General features: G+C 38.1%; 1 protein-coding gene across 3 annotated transcripts in view; it reads right to left on the minus strand.

The window, feature by feature from the left end:
- Positions 1 to 1,012: 1,012 nt before the first annotated feature.
- Positions 1,013 to 25,579, minus strand: part of Ube2e2 (ubiquitin conjugating enzyme E2 E2) — a 285,919-nt gene continuing 261,352 nt past the window's right edge. For 2 of the 3 annotated variants that reach the window (XM_074043820.1, XM_074043821.1), the window contains exon 6: positions 1,013 to 1,825. In XM_074043820.1, coding sequence (XP_073899921.1) covers positions 1,728 to 1,825 — 98 coding nt within the window. In that variant the 3' untranslated portion in view covers positions 1,013 to 1,727. Of the gene's footprint in view, positions 1,826 to 15,981; positions 23,316 to 25,579 lie in introns of those variants that run through there. The other variant, XM_074043822.1, reaches the window with a different exon arrangement.

Genomic DNA, 25,579 nt, shown 5'->3' on the forward strand with positions numbered 1-25,579 from the left:
GCTACAACTGCAGAGTTTGATTAGTTTCAACAAAGACCAGAGTTCTGCTGTGTTGAACAGGCTTTCAAATAAAAGGGATGGTAATATCATTATTAAAAAGAGAAAAAATATCTCCAAGCACTTGGGTTTAAAAGCAGTGTTTTCAATATTCAGATATATTTTCTTCAGGATTCCTTTTTGACCACTGAAAAATAACAAAAACTACATTTTAATGTAGTTTTAAAAAATCAGACATTTAAAATGTGAACTATTCAAGAGTAACATATTTGTAAATCCTACTTAGCAGTAAAGATATCAGTGGTTACTTAACTTAAACCAAATTGTAGGATGGCCTATAACTGCTTGGTGGAAGCAGAGGTTTCCAATGTGCGTATAACCCAAAGAGCATGAGCAACAATGAGCAAGCCAGTGTGAAAGCCACCCACCCATTTCCTCTGCCTCCTGTCTGCACACTGAACCAGGCTCAAGATCTTTTTTTTTTTTTTGTGGTACTGGAGCTTGAACTCAGGGCCTCATCCTTGGTAGGCAGGCACTCTACCACTTGAGCCACTCTGCCAGTCCTCAGCCTGAAGATCAAGCCAGGCAGATGTACCCTGTCATAGGATGTGTGACCATGACCGACACAAAATTAAAGGGAAAACAAAACAAGGTTGGATGACAATCACCATAAAATTTTCAGAGCAAAACGAAGAAATAAAGGTGACATGGTTGAGCACAATGATCAGCTCAGACTGCACTTTGACTAGAAGCTATTTGTGAGGCCTCATTATAACTGTTGAGTAAAGAAGGTTGTAAGAGTAAGGATGTACAGTCAAATGTAAAATGAAAGCCATCTCCTAAAGCAACCATAAAATCATCAAGCCTTTGACAACTGGAGATTTCCCACATGCTAAACAACTCTACCTCAAAGAAACTCTAGGGGTTTGAGATGAGAAGTACGCTGGAAGGGGTAGTCGTACTAGTCAAGCCTCACTGCCACTAGGACACAAAGCAAGCTCCCAGTTACCAGAAGTGAATTTATCAGCCACAGTGATTTATTGAGCGCTTTAATAATACAAGTGTACATCAACTGATCCACAGTCAAAAGTGGCAGGTCCCTAAGAAATTTACAAGCACTTTAAGTAAATCAAAATACATATTATTTTGTTCAATGCAACAGTCTTCTGTGTGGGGGACAGAAGGCTAGTGATAAACAGAGTCTCAGTAATGCACAGTGATTCTGATTGAAGCTTTTGTACAAAATCTTGTTCCCAGTAGCATGCACCCACCAATAAAGACTTCAGTACAAAAAATTAACCCTAAACACTACATTTAAGTAGAAACGAGATATAATTTTGAACATGTTTTCCTGAAGATCACATAAAAGGAAAAAAAATCAAAATAAAACAACAACAAAACCCAAAACAACACGTAATACAAAGCTTTGTAAGAAAGCTCTTACTATTACAGATTCAACATTGTTTGCACTGAAAACAAAAGTTCCCATCCACAATGAGGTGGGGGAAAAATATCTCAAATCTTTCAAGTTAACAGAAATCAAAAAGGAAATAAAACTAGGGAGAAAGGGGGAGAGGGGAAGAAGGAAGGATAATGACATACCGTCACAAAACAGTTCAAAATTTAATAAAAATAGGAAAATAAGAACGGAGGTCTGGAGGGGTGGGTAGGGTTGATGCACTTGGTGAGTGTGCTTGCACAGGTCCGGCAGGGGCGCAGACAGCAGGCCCCTATGTGGCGTACCGCTTGGTCCACTGTCTGGCCATCCGGTCGTGCTCCGCTCTGTTGGTCATGTACTGTGTGGCAATGCTGCCCACCAGAGGGTCGGCTGCAAGGGAAGCAGAGTTAGGAGTCAGTAAACACAGCGTACCTCTTCAGACAAGGTGCCAGAAAGCTGGCCCTTGCTCGGGGCAAGAAGCTGCTGTTCTAGCCTGGAATGTCATTTCATACAACTTGCCTGAAGAGTCATCTGTGTTTATAGATAACTTGTTATATTTCTTCACAAATCTCATTCGCTCTCCATGGCCCCACCACACACTTATGTTGCTGTTCTCATCTTCAAGCACATATTTCACTGAGAAAGTACAGGTGGACTGAGGGAGGGTGACACCAGGGTCCTGGATGAGATATGGGAAGAGGTTCAGAAGACCTGGGCAACCCCTTTCCTTTGGATTAGCACCACAGCAGTGGTGGCTCTCAGACTCTTAATACCTGCTGTGAGGGAACATTGAGAGCATTGGCAGAACACAGTCAAGGAGCAAACGAAGTGAGTGAGATGGTCTACTTCCTTCAATCAAAATCCACATAGCTCATTATTACAAAAATGTTGACAAGTGTTAGAAAGTGCTCACATGATTTACCACATTCACTGAGGGAGCTGACAAGGGGAAAGGAGAAGCAGGATAAGTCAGTTATCCACATGGAGCAGAGCGTGGAGCCAGAGGCAATGACCTAAATTATAGGGTGCTGGGGAGGATGGTTTCCTACCATCAGTGTTTAATGAAAAAAATCAAAGATATGAATAAAAGGAAACTTAGGTTCCTGGAGATCCCAGAATTCACCCAGTTCCCTCCAATTCTATAATTCCATTATTTCTCTTATATTTGATGTTGAGAACTTGGGTTTATTTTAAAAGGTAGATAAAAAGGAATCACAGGGGGAGAAAGTACAAAGCAAAAGCTAATGTTAAATATGAAAAAGGGAGAGAATGGAAATATGTGGTCTGATAATACATAACTAAGGAAGACTGGGAGACTTTATAGATACTGTTAGACCTCAGGACTAAAGGCTTAACAGGGACCCCATGTTTTAACTGATCTTCTAATGTAGATGGCAAAACTTGCAGATGCCCACCAAACAAGACTTTGAGTAAGTTTTCTTGGAATTGTGCTAAGTTATGTAATTACTCTAGAGAGAAAGCCAGTTTCCTACATTTGCTTATATCACAAAAAAATTAACAGACTACCTGGCATATGGGCTTGTTCAGAACTTCTGCTTCTCTGCCTTACTCTTTGTGATTATTATCCCTCACTCTCCCAAATGCTGAAATAGAAACTCTGCCACTTCAATTAGCATAGCCAGGACTCAAGATGATTTAAACCAGCAATACTGAATGTGGACACAAAATACCTGGGAACTGGTCAAGCCGCTTCAAAAACATGTGGTCTCTCAGCTGAGACTAAGTAATGACTGTAGGGTCAAAAAGACCCAAAGTGAAACCTGTGTCACATTTCTCTGCCTTTGAAACAAATTAACTTGCTTCAATTTCTGGGAATCTAGAGTACAAAGCCTAGGGTGAAACATGGGTACCCTCATTAGCTTAAGTCTTCATCACTCAAGAGAAGTGATTCATTAAATAGAACCTGTATTTGTGAAACACAGTAAAGGCCCATCTGCATTTCTGAACTAACAAACTGAGTCAGGAGAATGACCAGACATTAATGCTCCACCTAAAACCATATTCCTGCACTGGGAACTGCTGTTAATGTTGGAAGGAAGCAGAGTGAGGATGGAGGAGGAAAAGCATTAAGTGTGAGTAGTATTTCAACAGGGGAACGGAGCTCCAGTGCAGCCCACTCTGGAATGTCTTCTAGGTGTTTCCTAGTAAGTTAAAGTGCCTCACACTTTTAACAATGCACTGTTAATATTGCCTTTTAGCTATCTGTTTATTGGTCCATATTTCCCGTTGGACTGGAGCCCATATAGTCATTCAGCAAATATTTACTGAGTTCTTACTTTGTCCTGGGTACTGGGAAACCACTGTTAAGTAAGTTCCTGTCTTGGGACTTAGTATGCCATCTCTATAGCCTTCTTGTTAACCCTTTATTTACTGCAAGGATGGATGGACAGAAGAATATAAGTAAAGAAACACATACAAGCTAAAACTACAGTTACTCCTCTGCAACACTAAAATTATAAATAAATTTCATCTCAGAAGTTGGTATAGGGATAAATGGAATATTAGAGAGTCAGAGACAGTGACAGTGGTGATTCTTTCTGATCTAATCATTATTATTTAATTATCGGAACTGGTTGTTGATACACTGGCACTTCGTGGATTTTCATGACTACAATGTGCTGCTTCTCTAGCTGCTCCATTACCTCTATGATTAGCCACATATCAAATCACTGGAGGTTTGCTGTGGTTGGACAACAAAAAAAACTAACAGATGTACATTATAATAAATTCAAACAATAAAGCATGTCTGAAGTTAAAAAACTATTACCTTCTTCCTTCCAAGCTAATATCCCTTCCTTCCATTTGAGGTAATCATTATCAATGGTTTGACACATCCCATACTTTTCCATTATTTATTATATTTAAATCAAACAGGAATCCCATGATAGATATTTTGCAACTTGAATTTTCTTCTGTAACAATATACTGTAATTGTGTTTTGGAGACAGTACATATAGATCAAAGTAATTATTTTTATTAACTACAGAGTATTCCTTTGCATAATTAGCATTAGTTTTTCCATTCTTGTAACAGTTCCACTTATTTATTTATTTATTTTTGCTGTTAGAGCTACTGTTACAATCTTTTATAAATCTTTGAGAACATTTTTGAGTACTTCTAGAGGATGATTAAGTGACAATGCAGGACTAGAGGGTGCACATTTTGAACTTGAGTCAAAATATTGCCAAACTGGCCTTTTGGGCCATCTTTCTGGACATTCTCCCCAATACTAAACTATCACCTTTAGACTCTTTTTTGCCAAGGTAACAGAGAAAAATGTACCTGCACTTAACTTGATGTCTCCTGAGGTTTAACATCTTCTGATGTTTGTTCACCATTTGTAGCTCTTTTGCAAGTTGTTTGCTCATGTCCTTTTGTGCACTTTTTTCTTTACTAGTATGAAGGAGCACTAGATATAGTATATATATTAAGAAAGTACTGAAAGTCAGCTTTGATCTCAGTAGATAAAAATCTGTTTTAGACTTCAGAAGACCGAATAGCCAAATGCCAGCTTCAATGCTATTTTTTACTTTACTGACCTTGTGGAGATCAAAGATCATACTGGTTTATCATAATATCTAGCAAGCATATCATCATCACTTGAATTTATTGCTAATATCTGAATACTAACTTTTAAATATCGGTAAGCATTTAAAACCTAACTTGAGACCGCAAACCTCTTAAGGCTAATGATAAACTTCACAACACACAAGGGAAAGATAACACGTGACCCTGTCCATGTGTATATTCACACAAGTGTTCAAAGGGAGAAGGACAGCAACTACTTTGTATTGAAAGGACGCAGGAATAAAGCAGGTTGTACTAGCATCTATGTGGGCACTAATACCAACAGAAAAGGACTTGCTAACCACCAATGGCAGAGAAAGTAGCACATCCAACAGTTGTGTAAAGTAGTGAGAGAATGCAAAAATATCAGAATAAAAATCTCTTTGGTGGTACTGGGGTTTGAACTCATGGCCTTGTGTTTACTTGAGCCACACCCCCAGTTAGAGCAAAAACCCTTACACCTGCTTCTTAACTATCAGGAAGCATTTTCTTTAAGCACTGCACAAAAGCTTCAGTTTGTGGAGTAGTGTCAGTGACACTGCATCATCACCACCAGACAAACTCTAAGTCTAGAAGTGAGAAGTCTTTACCTTTCTGTCACAATATGAGAAAAAGAAAAGATTTTTGACCCAATATCACACCTCCATTACCAGTAACCCAAACTGGCTTACACAGCCCCCAAACACATGGTTTTCATCAGCTAAAAATAAGCCTCTAGTTAAATATCGCAAATGTGCAGAGGAGCCACCTAGCAGCTGGCTGAGAAATTGAGCTGAGAAATTATATTGCTATATAATTTGAGAAATTATATTACTGTATCATAATGACAAAATTTAAAACTATATTGAAAGTTTGATAATAAAATTGTAATATTACTTATATTCTTAAAAATAAAATTTCATACTCATTCATGTACCTCAGAAGTTCATTTTGTGATGGGAACATTCAACTTTGCCTTAGGCTGTTCACTGATTTTAACACAGGCTATTCAACGTTCAGTCAAAATAAATTCTGTGCACCAGTAAGGAAAATACTGCTCATCTGTTATGTGTGGAAAAAATATTTTCTTCTTGTATATCATTTGTTCTTTAACCCAGTTTTATAATATCTCTTGCTATATAAATCTGAAACTTTTAAGGGGTGAAAGTATAGTCTTTCATTAATACTTTCTGGTTTGATGTCATGCTTATGAAGGCCCTCACCATTCACTGTGTTTTAGAAACACTCTCCTGTATTTACATTCTCCTTTATGGTAACTTTTATGAGAAATGCTAGCCTTATCATCTGCGAGACTGCTATACTCTCTGGACCCGATTCTGCGCATGGTATTTTTTTCAGAAGACTAATTTCTCTTTACATCCCCAGAGTGCCAGTACCTCACACATCCTAGGCAAAAGCTTGACACCACTGAGCTACGCCACCAGGAGCCCCAGATAAATTGTGTGTTGAATTCACTCCTGTTTTTATGATAGCTTTATCACAGGTTTTGATAATAAGCCCTTCCTGTGCCCTATTCTTTTCCTTCCTGTGGAAAGAACCTTCATCTTGATGAAATTAAGACTTGGAGCAATTAGGGCTGCTGGAGTGGCTCAAGTGGAGCGCCTGCCTAGCAAATGTGAGGCCCTGAGTTCAAACCCCAGTGTTGAGGAAAAAAAAAAAAAAGAGCAATGAAAGGTATTTCACCCCAGGGAAGGAGGACTCTCAGGAATACTGGAATTCCTCTAGGTCTGCTAGTAAAAGATCAAGTAGTTAGGACGAGGTTGGAGTTTTATATTTTGAAATGTGGAGAAACCACACTACTAACTTTAGTTTAACTCAAGCCCAACGATTAAGTATTTTAAAAAGGTGTATTTGTGTGTTTTACATGTGTCTGTGTGTTTCATTGAGTGATTTAGCTTTCCATTACTGTGACAAAAACCCATAGAAAAACAACTTACAAGAAAAAAAAATTAACTTTGGCTCACAGTTTTGGAGCCTTTAGTTAATATGTTGGAAATGTAGGCCCAAAATGACCACGTGGAGAGAAGTGATCTGGCTAAGAGATTCTTTATTGCTGGGTGGGAAAGGGGAGAGGGGAGAGGGGAGAGGAGAGAGGGGAGAGGGGAGAGGCTTAAATACCCCTCAGTGAGATTCAGCATGATCTGATTAGTTAGGATCTTATGGTTCATGCTGATTGGAGGTTGGGGCAGAAGGAGGATTCAAGCTAGACTTGAGGCAGGACTGTGACCCTGGGAAACGGAAGCTTAAGGGTGCAGTAAGAACTGAAACCTATCGGCGCCATTATTGCCAACATCATAGCTTGGTCCTATTGTGTTGGGTCTGTGGCAGCATAGTGCATCATGGAGGAAGTGGTAGAGGTGTCCGCTGAACTCATGGCAGCCAGGAAAGAAATGAGAGAGAAATGTGCTTTGGGTCTCAGTGTATCTTTCAAGGGCATGCCCCAGTGACCTATTTACTTAAACTAGGCCCTGCCTCCTAAAGTTTCTACCACCTCCCAACAGGGACACATGCTGGGAACCAAGTCTTCATCACATGGCCTCTGGAGATATCTGAGATCCAATGATAACAGGGAGAAAATGACCCTTCCCCTGATTAAAATCAAATGGTATACATTATAAAACTAGATTCAAAATTGAGAATACTAAATAGAATGGCATACAAGTTTAGCAAAATGTGCTGTCACTCTAGAGTACAGTTAGGGGTGTTAAAAGAGGTATGAGTATTCCAAACTGTAGTGACATTAATAGCTCCCTTAGGACTAATTAGGAGGAAGACAGCTCCAGGAGCCTTTCATAAAACATGGGAAAGAGAGGAGTGAAGCCACTGCCTGGGGGATGTAGTGTATGCTATTGTGGGGGTGCCTTATTCTCTCCCTAAGCTATGTGGGGAGGGTACAAAGCAACCTCTTAGTACAGACTAGGTATGCCTGCCAGAAGGAAACTCTTGAATACCATCTCTGGCTGCAGATTTAACCCAATACAAGCTGCCTAGGCTCTGACCCACCCATTGCCCTTGATTAGCGAAGAAGAGAGAATAGCAAGGAAGCAGCCTGTACTACTCTTGCTGTTTTGTCAGTATTCTATCAAGAAGGCAGCCCAACAGGGTAAGGGGATACCAGTGGCAAAGAGACTCCTAGAAGAATGCTGTGTGAGAGAGGTAGTAGTGCTCTTGAACCTACTTGCCAGGCACTTTTAAATTTTTAGGAATTTAGACATATCCATTATTAAAAATTAAATCATATAAACTTACAATTATATAACTGGTATTAGAAACACAGGAAACAATATGTGTCACAATAAAACCACCTAAAAAAACTAATATATGCTAATAAAAATATTTTAAAAACCCCAAAAAAACCCCTAAAAGCAACAAAGACTTAAAACTGACCACCACATGATCACTGTACTGCCTTTCATAACTACTGTCATCTATGCTCTTCTATGCCTGCCCTGTTTGTAGAGTGGAAGAACAGTGTGATACTGTGCATCCTGTCCTAACTAAGTATTCGATAAGGGTTGGACTGGTGGCTTGCACTTGGCCAATGCTACAAATCAGGCCTTGATTCATTGTTTGGCTGATTGTCCTAGACTCTAGGAAGTGATGAATAAAATGCTAACAATGCAGATTAAACTTAAAGGTGTATTATATGGGTTGTCTTTACATTGTGAGCAGCATAAAAATTGGAGGACATATTCCTCCAGTATTTTTTTGTTTGCTTTGGGACAGGTCTTGCTATGTATCACAGGCTGCCCTAGAACTCATGATCTTCCTGCCTCAGCTTCCGGAGTGCTGAGATTACAGGCCTGAACCACCACGCCCAGCTTCTTCTAGTATTTGAAAACTATTATGGTAGTCCTCCCTCACCTGCAGTGGATGGATAGTACTGAATCTGATGTGCACTATTTTTTTCCTGTCTGCCCTATAGTGCTGCCACACAGCACCAGAATTAAGAGTTAATCTGACCTTTCATATTTTATGCCCTGATGCCTTCTTTGCATCACTATTCTTGTGGTTTAAGGCCATTTGTAAGCAAAACAAGAGTTCCTTAAACATAAGCTTGGTGATACTGACACAGCTGATGTGATACTGAGCTGCTAAGGGGCTGGGGGTGTATACAGTGAGGATGTGCTGGGCAGGGGTGATTCACAAGGTTACATCATGCTAGTCAGAATGGCATGCAATTTAAAACTTATGAGATGTTTATTTCTGGAATTTTCTATTTCAGACTGTGGTTGACTGCAGGTAACTGAAACGGCAGAAAGCAAAACTGTGGATAAGAGGGATGGACCACTGTATTTGATTAGCAAAAGAAGGTGCTCATGACATTAAGCGACAAGTCAAATTCCAATATCCTTCTCTGTTTCACTTTTTAAATGCAAATATCACTCAACATTCGTGTCAGAATTATACTCATTTGTCAGCTGCAACCACAGGGCGAATGCAGATAAAAGAGTGGCAAAAATCAATGGGTTTTCTGTTAGCATCATTTGGCCATATGAAACCTGCACTAATAATAACAGGCACTATTGCCTATTTTATTATTATCTGTAGATTGTATACTGCCCATTCTTTATGCCAGGAACATATATAATAAACACAAGTATGCACATATGCACATTCCACTACCTCCTTCTTGTCCCTAGCCAGCTGTTAAGCATTTGTTAGTACACTCCAGGGGAGAGGGTTGGTGAAGGAGGTTAAGTCAGGGATAGGTCCTGACAATCAGGAACCTGGGAAGTGAGCTCCAAATTACACAATGTGAAGCAGAATTGTGGCCCTATCACTTGGATAGCAAGACAATGTTGGTCAAAGATGCAGGAAAGATGGTAATCATGGGAAATTACGTAAAGAACATTCTCACCCATTACCTAGCCCTCAGTCATAAGGGGTTAGGCCATAAAAAGAGAAAAGAAAATAGGTATCTGAGAGCCACACTACGTTCCACCCCAATAGAGTGGAGGGAGGAAATTAGATTCGACTTAGGTATAAGACAGGAGTTTAAAATGGACCAGATTAGTTGAAAGAGAACAGAATGCTGTAAGATCTGTTAGATAGTTACAGGACAGAAAAGTGAGATTCAACAAAACATGGCATAAAGCAGTATCAAGAGAAAACTAAAACCACTCCAAATTAATGTCTTTTGATTAGAGACTGTTCAGCAAACAGCAAAAACACATGGCTATAACCTAAAATACACACATCATAAAATATTTTAACAAATCTTAAAAGAATCATCCTATAAGCCTATATACATTAAATCTATGTGTTTTGAAACAAAGTGTTCTGTTAGAATAGACTCATGTAAATAACAGCACAGATGGTGCATTCCTGCTGAGAAGCTATTGAACTGCAATTCCAGGCTTAGTTAAGCAATAATTCCTAATGAATTCTCAGAAAATGTCCTTACAAGTAGAGGACTTAAGACACCAGAGATCCAGACATTACTTTCCCCAAATACCATAGCAAAGGGTTGAGGCTGGATCAAGTAGTCCAGAAAACTGTCAAAGATTTCAAAATATCAGAATTATAATTTTTGTTTTGAAATGGCCTTATTGAGATAACCCACACACTGATGCACAATTCACCTGTTTAAAGTACGTACTTCAAGGAATTTTAGTATACTCAGGGTTGTGCAGCCATTACATAACTGACTTCAGAGTACTTCTATCTTCCCAGAGCAAACCTGTTAGCAATCACCTCTACTGCTCCCAAATCCTCCAGCCCTAGCTCTAGGAACCCATTAATCTATTTCTGTCTCTACAGATTTGCCTATTCTGGACATTTCATACAAATGGAATCATAATACACATTTTTTATGGTTAATTTCTTTTACAAAGCACATTTTCAAGGTTCATCCATTTGTGGCATGCATCAATACTTCATTCCTTTATATTATTTTGTAAATATACCACCCTTATAGTTTGGATCTTACATGTCCCCCAAAGGCCAATGCACTGAAGGCTTTGTCACCAGCCTGTGGCATTACTAGGAGATGACAGAACCTTTAGCAGGTAGGGTGTAAGCTCCCTTCTGTCTCTCTTTGCTTCTTGGCTGCTGATTAGATGAAGAGGACTCCACTGCCGTAAGTTCCCACCATGATGTTCTATGCTGCCACAGGCCCACAGCAACAGAGCCAAGTGACCATGGACTGAACCCCCTGAAACTGTGAGCCAAAATAAGCCTTTATTCTTCTTAAATTGATTTATCTCAGGTATTTTGTCACAATGACAGAAAACTGACAAAATTAAACGGGTTTATCTAATCACTAACAATAGCCAAATGGGCTATTTTCACTTTTTTGGTCCTAACAACATTTGAATGTAATTTTTTTGGGTCCCGAGTCTAAGTAGCTCAGGCTGGCTTCAAACTTGCAATCCTCCTGCCTCAGTTTCCTGAGTGCTGGGATTACAGCTGTGTGCCACCATGCCTGGCCTGCATAATGTGGACATACACTTTCATTTCTCTTGAGCATATCTAGTTTCAGCATTTCTTGATCACTGGTAGCTATGTTTCACCATATGAGTAACTGTCAAAGTGCTGTTTTAAAGTGGATGCACCATTTTACATTCTTAATAGCAATATATATTTTTACTGACAATAACTATGGATGCTAGAGTTTTATTTTTGAGGATCAAACCCAGGACTGCACAGACCCAAAGCTCACACTCTCTACCACTGTGAGCCAACTCCCAGTCACAGTGAATGCTAGATATTAAAGGGAGAAGAGCTCATGCCTATTTCTTTAAACAAACATTTGTGCTTGCCAACTGTGGAACATATACACTCTCTAATTGGATTATTTCCCTCATGGTCACTGGCTGTAAGAAACAGACTATCCTGATTCTTTCTTCCTTTTACTTCTGCCTCTGATGAAAACATAAAAATCAAAGTAATCTAATAATTATAATGTGCAAACTTTCTTCAAGATAAAAACTACTCTTAAACCTACAGTCATCAGATGTACTTTTCTGCTCACATCTCTCTCTAGTGACCAGGAGATAGACAGGAAGTGGTTGTGAAAGGGGTCATGCACACAGCAGCCATGCCCTAAGTACCATCACTTATGTCCACAGTCTTCACAGCATCTGGTGTCTGGACTAGAGCCCAGAGATATAAATACCCTGAGTAAGAGCCACAGCTGGGCCAGAGCCTCAGTGGTGTCAGGTTGCTAGAACAGCCTGCCTGCCCCAAGATTGCTGGAAATCTGGTTCAGGCAGCCACGGATGTGTCTATATGGAGGAAAGACTGTCTGCTAAAGGTGTGGGCTTTGTTGTGGGCTGAGGCCTTGCTCTTGTCTCCTCCAAGGGGAAGTTGCTGAACCTTCTGCTAAACCTGGAACCAACTGTAACTTCTATCAAGGAGGGCACTTACTTATCCTTGTATACTTGTCAACTCCCTCCTTTTCTTTGGGGTAAGTAGCGTTTCTCTTTCAGTCTTATACCACAAAACCAGCAAACTGTCTGGGACACTGCAGATGGCCATGTAATAACTATTAATTGAATTAGTAAGTAATTAGGCCCACTGATCAGGATGAATTTAGTTCGTGGGTGGTGACAGTTTCCTGACTAGTAATCCTTCATCCTTCTCATGCTTGGCCCTAAATGACATTTATACCTATAGGATCAGCAAATCTCCAAGCCACAGACTTGAAGTGGTAATAAGCATTTTGTCAGGCATGGTCTCACTTTTTAGAGTTTAATATTTAGCTATCTGTTTCAAGTCTATAAGAGACCATATGATCCATTTCCTAAACTGACCTCTTACTCTGTCTTCAACTCCTCTGCAATCTTTTTCTTTTAGTTCCTAAAGGCTTCAGTTCTTATGTTATAAAGATTCTTACATTTAGTCTGCATTCAGTATTCTCCTGTTTTACTGACTTCCTGGCCTGAACTTGAACCTACTATTGTTTTCACTCTCTAGACAACATATTGTACCATACCAAACCAAACTTCGTTCATATACACTGCTTCTTTCCTACTCCTCCCTCAGTCAAGTGGATTCAAACTCTTAACTATATTGCCTAGTGAGGTAAAGAACTATGTTTAAACAAATCCTAATATATTAGAGGTGGCAAATTAACAACTTGTTTTCTATTTTTCTGTTAGCAGAAAATGGGGACTATTTTAATTGGGATGACAGGAAGGCTAACCCACTAGTACCATGAAATAAGTAAATAATGTTCACTGCTCCTGTAATGCATTTTTAGTATCTAAAAATACAAACTTGGTCATGTAACTTTCCTCTTTAAAAATTCTTTACCCCACTCACCCCAGTGAGCTTTCCAATGACAAGGCCTACTATGTGTAAAAAAGTATTTCTGACAACAACCTGATGTCTCAGATGCTCTTTACTGACTATGTCTACCATCTCATCATTCTGCTATTTCCAGTAGGGACTTTTCTAATATTTTGTCCTCTTTGGTTTTCACTGTTTCTGGAGGTAAGGGGTTTGGAAATAGGCAAACACAGTAATGCAAGAGAAGACTAAGAGCAGTATGAAAGCATTGTTTAAAGAGGGAATGCACGGCAAGAGGCTTTATTCACAAGTAGGAAGGACCAGTCTGTGTGTTCACACAATGCATCCACATGCAGTGGTTTCATCTCCAGAACCTCGGGAACAAGAACTCTGGACAACAATTTAGTCAGGTTACATGGTCATTCTGTTCTTCTCTAGACACTCCAATCTCTGAGGAAGAAGTAAATGGAACCACTGATTGCATGCGAGGGTAGATGTCTTAGAGCACAGTAGGGAGGAAAGAAGCAGTTATTAAAATAATCTGCAGTCCCATTAGCTCCTTTAAAAGAAAGCTGAACTATTCAGGCAGAAATACCTTGTTTCACATGAGAGGGAAAAATAAAAGGACTAAATTGCTTATTGTAATGTGATTTTTCTAATCACATTACACTTGATTCTAAACCTTTTTAGCACTGAGCAACTTCTCTCTAGCCAGATGACCCCTATAACCTATAACCATTCTAGGATGGAAAGCCCAGTCCTCTGCTTCCTGCTATTTTCCCAAGTAGGTCTCTGATTATATTCAACAAATCCTGTTGCCCTGGCCTCTGTAACCTGCTGAGCTTTCTTACCTTAACAATTCTCAGCCCACGTACAAACCTCTCTTACTTAAAAGAAAATGCCAGGACTATTCTGGGACAAGGCCATACAACCAAACTCTATAAGTATCTCACTCTTTATAAGAATGCAGTTAACTCAAAAGTTGGGCTTCCCTCCAAATGACTGCAGAGCAGCTCTGTAAAAAGAAGGGGACATCCAGTTTGCATCCGGCTGCCCCTCCTCCCTCCCCATTTAGCCAATTCTTCTTTTATATTCCCTTTCTGACACAGATACTCTTTTCCTAAAGAACTGTCCATATACCTCAATTTATATCATAATGTACCATCTTTTCCAGAAGAAAAGTGTGTTTTCAAAGAGAACTATAAAGAAGGCCACATTTAGCAAAAAAACAAACAAAAAAAATGAAGCTTATCATAAAATGGAAACAAAGGAGAGGGTGTATATATACATAGTTTAGTCCTGTTTTCTGACAAGCAGGAATTTTGTGTTCTTCAAATCACACAGCTGAAAGCCATCCACGCTGCCACTGAAAGGTACCCAGTACATTGCCTGGTGCAAAACAGCACCATTCCCTCTCATTAACTTGGTTTCCACCATTATTTCTCACGTAACTAACTGTGCTAGGCAGCCTTCACGGAAGGAAATCTGACCTTGATGATGATTATTTGGCGCTTTGGTTTTTGGTTTTTTTTTTTTTGAAGCAGGGTCTTACTATATAACCCTGGCTGGTCTGAAACTTGTGATTCTCCTGCCTCAGTCACCTGAATGTGCTTTGGCTTTTAAAATTACATTTATAGTTTCTGCCTGGTAGTGAGGGGTTGGGGGGGTTAAGGGAGGGGGTGGGGGAAGGGGGGGAGAAATGACCCAAACATTGTATGTACATATGAATAAAAGAAAAAAAATAAATAAAAGGGTCTTGTTAGAGCCCTAAGGAAAAAAAATTACATTTTAACATTCATATTCAAACTACTTTAATTCTTTCTCCAAGATACGTCACTAGAGATAAGAAAATGGGTTACAGAACACTGATTTCATAAGTTCTGACATTCTATCAGATATGGAACCTCAGATATGGAACCTTGCCTTGTGATCTAGTAATTTTTTATTTAATAGATACAAAGGCAAGGCATTAAGACTAAAATAATGACTGATAATCTAGTTTGAAAGTCTAATTTGAAATCCTGAATGAAATATATTATCAGTGAGCATCCTTTTGCTTACTAGAGTGATTCTCAACTTGCAAATAAAAACCTAAAGCTAAAAAAAAAAAAAACAGAACACTGATTTCTTGTTTGTGATCATGTAGACCATGGGTAGGAAGGAGCATGCTTTCTATTCTGTGGATGATGCCCATACAATCTTGAGTAAGTCAAATCAGAATAGTCAAATCAGAGAATTTTTTTTTTTTGGTGCTAGGGGTTTGCATATGCAAAGAAGGCCCTCTACCACTAATCTACACCCAAAAACCCCTCATAGAGTTCTTTTTGGAATGCAAAGGCCACTCTTAATTCCACGTGAAATGGGACAAGCTGAGGCCCTAATTTTAAAATATGTATATGGTGGACACAGTCACAGCTTCCCAAATGTAAAGCCTCATTTGAAGTATTTTTTGGAGACTGAAATTTGGTGATAAAATTGAAAGTCAGCACTAAATTACAGAACCATATTTAAGTTATAAAGTAGTTATTTTTATAGCAGCCTTAGGAAGTTTAATTTACCCTCCTTCCTGATAGATTTCCACCTATTTTTCTATAATTGGCTACATTTGTTCCTTGTGTAAATATGCTGACTAGATCTGCATAGCAATTATATGACTAGGACTGCATTTGGAGTGGGGGAGGGGTGGGGGGGCGGGGAAGGGAAAAAAAAAAAGAAGAGGCCATGAAGTGTAAGTACCTGCTGCCCTAAATGAGAACGCATTTACATATGTATGAACAATCACATTTTTCACTTGCAAAAGAAGTATCACTTGTCCTAAAATGTTTTCTGGATTTATTCTTCATACATGAACATAGTAGCTGTTTGTCTATTTTTAGGAATGATTGTTATCTATATATATCATATACAGATAAATAAATCTGCAAGGTTAAATCAACCCTCTAGGCTTGTTAAGTTTTGCTCCATTTTTGTGAGATAGAATAAAAGCAAAATTTTGGCACTTACACATGTTGTATTATCTTACTTAGGTCCAGGGGGAAAAAAAAATCAAACAAGAAATGTACCCCTATGGAAAATGTACATACACCTCAATAACTATTTGTGGCAAATATTAATAAAAGGGATGCCCCTTTTAATTTTATCTACTTGACAATATTTCATTTATAAAATACTTTCAGTGAGGATTCTTGCTTATATCCTTAAATTATCAATTTGAAATGTACTGAATTCTTAAAAGAATGCAATTCAGATAAAGAAGTTAAAAGCTTCAGAGTGAAAAACATTGAAGAGAACAGTATGACCTGCTGAGCACACTGGGAGTCACTTACAGGTCCATATTAACAAAGGCAGAGTAAAAGGCCTCTTGGCCTCTAAGTGATAACACATCTAACTATCTACCTACATTAACAAGGACTGTCTTCATATTTGTAACTTATTATGTTTTATGCTTTTTCTTCCATAAAATTGGAGAACAGGAGGGTGGAATAGGTTCTGCCGTGGGGTGGAGGGTTTTGGTACTAGTGGGAGGGGTAGGTGATGGGGAAAGGTTGTAGGATGGTGAATATTGTGCAAATAATGTATACACATGTATGTAAATGCAAAAATGATACCTGTTGAAACTATTCCAGGAATCATGGGGCTGGGGGGGGATGAAAGAGAGCAATGGAGGAGGTGAATTCAAGTATCATATATTTGACATACCGTAAGAACCTTTGTAAATGCTACAGTGTACCCCCACCTAGCACAACAACAATAATAAAAAATAAAAACAAATAAATTAGGTCCAGTATGTACCTACAGAGCTTTACATTTTTAAATTACCTAACCAGTCTAGGATAATCAGAAAAAAATCAGTGAAAAATAAGTATTAGTTAATTATTCCTATAAGTATAACAAAAGAATTAAATGGCATTTAACCTAAGAGTTTACTTCAATATACACGAAGTGAAGCTACTGTAGTGTCAGTAGTGGTGCTGAGATCAAAACCATGGACACATACACTGAGCACACTCTCCACCCTCAATAATTTAACTGGACTTTTAAAAACTTATTGGAGTGACATGCAGATGTATTTGTGTCCTTAATACAGAGGAAGGCAGGGTGGAGGAAGGAGAGAAAGAGGAAGAAAGGAAGGAGAGTGAAGTAAGGGAAGAGGAAAATAAGAAAGAACGTATAAATTAGTCATGGCGGGTGGTGGTATTAAATATGACTACTTTTTATTTCTAGAGGCAAATATTTAAATTTTGATTAAAATCAGAAATGAAAATTAGCTTAGTAATTTAAATCTAATTCTCATTTTTACTAAATTCAAGTCTCTTGACTGTCTTCCTGACACAGAATGGCCCTAGGTAATCTAGTGTGTATGTGGGTGCGTGGGTGTTTGAGGTGGCAGGTCATTGTGAAGGTGATTACAAGGCAGAAAAACTAGTATGTTTAATACCTTCCATGCCCAATGGCTCTTTGGGATTGCTTGTCCCTAGGAGTGATGCTATATGCTTAATCAAATGCACCTGAATTCCTTAAAAGGCATATGATTTTACTGACAAGTCAAATCTCAATTTATAATGAAGTTATAAACTAAAATAAAAATGAACCATTATTTCTGTAGGGATAATGTAAGAATAAAATTTTAGTGGCTTAATTTCATTAGCTGGTTATTTTAATCTGTTAAAACTAAGGTCTAGTGTTCATCCCACACTCACATATAGCAAACGTGTTAAGACAATAGTTTTCTTGTGATTTATTGGACCAACCATATTACAATTTTTAGTAGATGGAAATGCCTATGAAATTTGATTTTACCATTAGAACTGATAAAAAAAATAACACTTAGACAAACGGATTTAGTAAAGAGTAGTACCGAAACTCTCTCTGGAGAGAAAATATCTAGCTAATGGAAGCTAAGACTATGCAATATCCAAAAACTTAGTACAGGTCATCCCTCTCACCCACCTCCAATTTACCACAAATTAGATTAAGAATGACATTCTACAACTTAACCACAAGGAAAGTCTATTTTAGGGAAAATATGCAGACATAAAATACCTTTTCTTGGAGGTTGTTTGATTTCAGGATAATTCAAACATCATAGTCTGGACTCATTTAAAACCAGACTTAACTTTTATGTAAGTCTGAGAACTGAATATCAAACTGAAAAGATGTATGAATATAACAATAGACATGCCTGTATGTGTTTGTTCTAGGTATATAACTGAGAGGCAAAGGAGAAGCAGAATAAGGTGAAACACTGTTTGCCATGCTTGCATTTATATGAGCTTTTACCCTGTATTTGCGGAGTAAGAGGCATTAAGCCAATGTACTGTTGAGGTCAGAGAAAGAATGTGCATATTAGGCATGGTAAATCTGAGACTAGCCTGAAATCACAGTGAAGTATTTTGGCAATCAGGTTTCGTCAGGGCATCAAGCCATTAGTGATTTTGGAGGACATATCTCATCAAGCAGGACCAACCCTTGCCCAGCTACTATTGTTGACATGCCTTTGATAAAAGGATCTATAAAATGACCTTCAAGAGATACCAAACAGAAAACAACAATGAGAAATGCAGTAAGACAGCCCTTTTGACATGCTTTTCTTGGACTCAGAGTGACCTAATGTGTTGATGTCAAGACAAAAAGCTAGATTGATTTTCTAATGGAATTTGTCAGAGCGCCATAAACTCCAAGGAAGGCTAGTTAAACCTGGTTTGTGGACAACAAAGTAGAGAAATACAGTGACAGAGTAACCTGCCAATAAAGAATGAAGATATTACCACTGGAAAAAGTTATAGATATATCTGTTATGCTCCTTATGTGTGGAAAAATGAGCACATGGGAAGTTGAATCTCATCAAATGTGTGGGTTACATAACTGATGGGTAAAGAAAGGAATAATTCTGTGGAATACACCAATTCTGTGCACTATTTCTGAATCACAAAATGCCCACATTCGCTTTAAAACTCTGTAGGGTTTTTTTTTTAAGTTAAAATCCCCATTTGATGGGACAGAGAAAGAAATACTAGATTCCTAAAATACACATGGCTAAGCCAAATGAGTGGCAAAAAGTGTACAATTCTTTTTTTTTCTTTTGAGACAGTGTCTTGCTTTGTAGCCCAAGATGGCTTTGAACTCTCAATTCTCCTGGTTCAGCCTTCCGGGTTCTAGGATTCTAGGTGTACGCCATCATACTTGGCAAAAAAGGGTACAATTATTAACCATAAATTTGTATTACATGTTTTAAGGGTGACCCAGTAGCCTCAAATAAACTTAATGAATATATATGATACTGGTTTTATTTGAAACCCACAATCAGTGGTTTTTTTTTTTTTTTTTAACATTGATGCCATATTAACAATTCTAATATGCTTTCTTTTCATGTTTACTTCTGACTTGACAAAATAGGTCAAACATTTAAAAAAGACCACTATTGTATATACTGAAGATACACAATGTGTTATGAAATATTATATGTATATAGAATGAATGCTAGAAACAAATGAACACATCCATTACTTCATACAGTTACCCATCCCCTCAAAAGCAGCTATAATTGCATTTACCAAAAATCCTGAATACAGTAAACTATTAACTATAGGTCTCATGGTGTACATTAGACCTTTTAACTTGTTTGTTGGATATATTTGCTACTTTGCATCCTTTGACTATTTCCTCATTCTCTGTCTCTATGTATTTGATCTTTTTTTTACTTTTAAGACAGGGTTTCACTATGTAGCCCTCTTGATCCTTCTGTCTCAGCTTCCTGTGAGCCTGAGAGCTGTGATTACAGGTGTGCACTAGCATGCCCAGCAGGTTATATTTTTTCTTACTATTGAGTTGCTTAGTATTTTTTTTTTAGTAGATCTTGAATACTGTCTCCTTGTCAGATATATGGCTTGCAAATTATTCTCTCCTATCTGCAGGTTGCCTTTTAATTTTGTTGGTTGTTTCCTTTGAGGTGCAGAAGGTTTTCAGTTTGATGTAGCCTCATTTATTTTGTTTCTATGCCCTGACCTTTGGTGTGACATCCAAGAAATCATTGTCAAAGCCAGTGTTAAGGAACGTTTTCTGTTTTCTCCTAGGAATTCATCGTTTCAGATCTTTTATTTTATCTAATTTGAGCAGGTTTTTGTGAAGGACATAAGATGAAGGTCCAATTTTGTTCTTTTGCATCCATGTGGAAATCCAGTTTTCCCAAGACCTTACTGAAGAGACTATCCTATTGTGTCTTCTTGGTGCCCTTGTCAAAATCAGTTCACCATACATGTTTGATTTCTGGACTTTCTATTCTGCTCTACATGTCTTTTTTTTCCCATGCTAGTATCAACTGTTTTGCTCATAACAGCACTGTAATACAATTTTTACAGTTTACAGTTTGTTTTGTGGTGGTGGAGATTGAACCCAGGGCCTCACACAAGCTAGGTAAACTCTTTTCACTAGTACACTCCTGCCCCCCAGTCCCTGCAATGTATTTTAAAATCAGAAGGTGCCATGTCTCTAATTGTTTTTTATTCCTCAGAATTAATGAGGCTATTTGGACTCTTTTGTGGTTCCATGTGATTTTAGGATTATTTTTTTCTGTCTCTGTGAAGAATGCCACTGGAATTTTGATAGACTGCATTGAGTTAGATAGAGATGACCCTTGAGGAAAATGGGAATACCCTTCTCAAATCCACTTTCAAAAATCTGTATATAATTTTTGATACCCTCAAAACTTAACTAATAGCCTGCTATTAGTCTGGAAGTCTTACCAACAACACAAACAGATATTAACATATTTTATATATTTAAATACATGGTGAAAAGTATGCCAACCCTCAGAGACCACATTTTATTCCATACACAATGTACTAGAGAGATGAACTGCTCACACAGAGATGGCTACAGTCACACAGTGTTGTGAGTAGATACACAGCAACAGGAAGTGGCTGGGTAATTATACAATGGTTCAGTTTGTGTGGTAGTTAATTTTATTCAGGTAATATTTAACATTACATCTTTGTTTGTTTACATTTTTGACTGCCATGTTTGTGTGCAAAAATACTAAACTTTAATAATAGGGCTGCTTATATTTTATAGTAGTGAATTATAGACTATTGTTTACATATATTTTATGTGTTCATGACATACCTAGCCTTTGCTTGATTTTTTTCTATACTTGCAGGCTTTGTGGTTATTCTGTAAGTTTTTTTCTTTAATTGTCTCAAATCTCCTTAAAACTATCTGCATACTTTGTACTATGGAAATTTTAACATTAATTCTTTTGATCCATAGTATAGGATGTCTTTCCTTATACTCATGTCCCTTTCAGATTCTTTCATTAACATTTACAGTTTTCAGTATTCAGATCTTTTACCTTCTTGGTTACATTTATTTCTAAGTATTTTTTTATCCTGTTGCCAATGGGACTGTTTTCTTCTTTTCATTTTTAGCTAGGTTGTGATTTGTATATAGAAATGTCCAAACCTTTGTATCTTGAATTTTGTATCCTTCAAGTTTACTGATACAAAAATTCATTTATTAGATAGTTACAGCTTTTGAAAAACACCTCTTTATGTCTAAAAAAAAATCCAATGAATGATTGTCAATAATTGGAAAAATGAATATAGACTGGGAGTGGTAGCCTATGCCTGTAATCCCAGCTATTTGGGAAGTGGAGGCAGGAGGATCTCAAGTTCCAGAAGATCCTATCTCAAAAGCAAGATAAAAACATAAGAGACGGGCTGAGGGTGTGGTAGTAGAGCATGTGCCTAGCCACCATGAGGCCCTAAGTTCAAACCCCAACACTGCCAAAAACCAAAGGAACAAACAAGAAACATGAAAGGGCAGGAAGCATGGCTCAAGTAGGCCCTGGGCTCAATCCCCAGTACCGCAAAAACAAACAAATATATATATGTGGGAATATGTATAATGCATTTAGAAAACCAAACCAAATTCTTCAGAAACAAGTGTCCAATTTTGGGTGATTAATGTGAGTCTACTTCAGCTCATTCAGCAACAGAAAAAAGGCCCTGCAGTTATGGCTATCAGTATAGTGAGATATAGACAGATGGGGAGTGAAACTAGAGTCACTGTCTGTGATGGGGAACTGCTTCACCACATGCCCACAAGCTATGCTTTTTTGACGTGATTTTTTTTTTAAAGGTACAAAGTTTATTATAATTGATTCTTGACATGGCATTTTGTTTTATTAGGGTGTTACCAAATGTTTCTATCATGTTATGAGAAGACAATGTACAACATTTTGTTTCCTTAACATTAGAAGTATGAAGTCATTTATTAATTTTGTTATCTTATTTAAGTAGGTCACAGGCTAACTTTATGGCTGATAAAGGACATTTTCTCTCATCTTCCCCTTCAAATCATCAACTTTTATCTACAGAAATCTATAGTGAATACTCAAGGGGATTAAAAATTGACAAGAAAATGTTTACCAAAATTCAAAAGATATTTAAAATGTTATATAGAAGTTATTAATACATTTTTTCAAAATTAATTTTTTTTATAAGTGTGCTGGTAGTTGTCAAGACAGGCTGAAAACAGCAGTGAATGGTGAAAAACAGGATTTGGAATTTTAGTCAATGTAGAGGTCAATATTTTTCTGAATGACTTATGGCCATATCTGCATGTTCAGAACTTTGAATAGTAGTTGAGGAGTATTTCAGACAGTACTTGCATTCATGGGGTAAAAACTGATGAAAAGCTGAGGTCAGCTCCAAGTATAAGATGCCACAAAATTTTACAATCTTAAGAGTTCCAAAGTACAATGTGTAGAAGAGGCTATTACAGAAGAAAAAATTGACCTAGTCACTCATAATGAAAGAACTGGAATTCCTGACTGTACAAAGAGACTGAGCTGTAGAGTAGCAATGCACATCTCCTTCATCTACCCATTTCTTCAACTGTGGAACTGTTCAAACCACAATCCTCTTTCTTGTCCATGATACAGCATGCAGAGTGCTTTTAGTCACATGTTGGCTGACACTTTCAATACACACTGTATTAGTCTCCTTGGGCTACCGCACAGAATACCACAGACCAGGCAGCATGGACAACAGAAAGGTTTCTGGTGAGAGAGCGAGAGAGAATGAGCAAACTCTGGTAGTGTTGGGGATTAAACCCAGGGCCCTGTGCATACCATACCAGGCAGCGCTTTAACCCTGAGTGACACCTCAGCCCCTGCGTCTTTTAAGGCTGCTCATCTTTTCATCTAGATGCCACCCTTATGTCATTCAACCTTATGACCTCTTTATAGGAACTATCTCCAAATACGGTCACATTACTGATCACGAAGGCTTAGATATATTCATTCTGGGGTGTGCATGTCCCACCTCAGTTCACAGCACACCCTAAGAGCTGCTTTCCCTGGGGCCAGTTATAACAAACCATGTTTTACACTTCCTCATTCTCTCTCAAGAAGCAAAGCTCTCCAGCCAGCTATCCTTTTCACACTCACCTTCACATTTCTTTTTCCTTTTACCCCAGGACAACCCTCTACTAGCTGCTCCCAGCCATTCTAATCACATCATCTCTGGGCTCCAATAAGGCAACATACTATTTTAGTGCTGCCCTTATCTATCATTCACCCTCCATCAGACAGGAAGTGGCTGGAGAAGTAGCTCCCATAGGATAGTACTGACAGCAGCCTCTGCAGAATACCCTGCCTGCATGCAGTGCCTAGTACAGTTCCTTTCAACTTCTACCACTAAAAATAAGTATCTGTTGAATTGAGTGCTCTAAAATTACAGTAATTAATAACAATCGCAATGGTTATCTATTAATAGGGCAATTCTAAGTGACTAATGGTGAACAGGAAAGTTATTTTATATTCAGAAATTTGTGAGAATAATATCTGTGAGTAGAAATATATTAAGTGGAATGCCATTGAAAGACTGAGCTAGATGAACAATTTGAAAAGATTGCTTGCTCCCGAACATTCCTTTAAGATAGACTTGTGGGGTACGTTAATTGCCAAGAGCAAGTTACTCTATTATCTGAGATACCTTGGAAAAGATACTGGCACCTTAGAATCACCGGATTTCAATTCAGCTCAGTATTTCACTAAACAGAGAGAAAAGAACCTACACAGAATAAATGCAGAGAACATTTATGTATAACTCCTTGCCTCTGCAAAAGGCTCTGGGGTAGTGGGTGGAGTGGCTCAAGTGGTAGAGCACCTGCCTACCAACTGTGAAGCCCTGAGTTCAAACCCCAGTATCACTCCTCCAAAAAAATTCAATATAAAAGGCGATGAGGTATTTCAGAACTACAAAGGCAGTTTCTTCTAGTTCACTCTACGGAGGCCAAAACTAACTTCCAAATTAAAATTGTGCTCCTTGAAGACACTGTAAGTGTGTAATGTGCATGTGAGTGTAAGCCACAATAGATTTGACTGGTGAACAAATCACTTAAGAAGATTTTCAATCGCTCCATTTTGGCTCTCATGGTGAGCAAAAGTTCTGGCCTTGACTTTCATTTTCCAGTGCCGATTTGTTTCCTGTCAGTCTTTCTTTAAAATCAAGGATTATGACCTGAGAATTTATTTATTTTTAACTACCCCTTCTTTCCTTCCCTGGCCTAGATCCTGAATCAGAGTTTGATAAAGTTCAACAAGTTAACCTTTAGGGAAAGCTGTTTGGTGTCCCTAAGGATTATTTATGACTCCATATGTGTGTGTGTGTGTGTGTGTGTGTGTGTGTGTGTAAAAATATGAACTTTTACCATTTAAAACACTTTTAAGCATGTAGTTCGGAGGAATTAAATACATTCAAATTGTTGTTGGGTGATAATTATTAGCATTATTTTTTGTGATGCTGGGGATATATACCTAGCCTGGATGATGATGCATGAAGGGCAACATTTTGGCTTCTAAGATATTTGTCTTCTCCTGAATTCACTGATGACCCTGAGAGTGACCAAGGGTCTACTAGGTGCTGTCTATGGATCTGCTTCAGTTCTGGTGCCACACCAACTGCAGCCTCTATACTTTGGTGGTAACTGAAAACTACTAACACCTTGGTCTAAGTTTCTTCCCACAGTAATTAACATTCATTTTCATGGATAGTGAAATCAGAAAGTGGTGACTCGTGAGAATCCAACTGTGGTCATGTGGAAGCACAGCTAAGATATGACATTTTGGACTCAATTTTCATCTACAGGGCCACAATCAGAAAGTCTACATTGTAAACAGATTTTCAGGGGGTGGGATATGGCATGGGGATAATAATGCTATCACTTATTTGGCTACCTAAATTGTACAACACCCACTGCCTCTGTAACTATTTAAAGACTGTTAGACTACAGAACATTTAAGAAGAAATGTCAAGTCCC

The sequence above is a fragment of the Castor canadensis genome, chromosome 10 (genome assembly GCF_047511655.1).
Source record: "Castor canadensis chromosome 10, mCasCan1.hap1v2, whole genome shotgun sequence".
Lineage (NCBI taxonomy): Eukaryota > Metazoa > Chordata > Mammalia > Rodentia > Castoridae > Castor > Castor canadensis.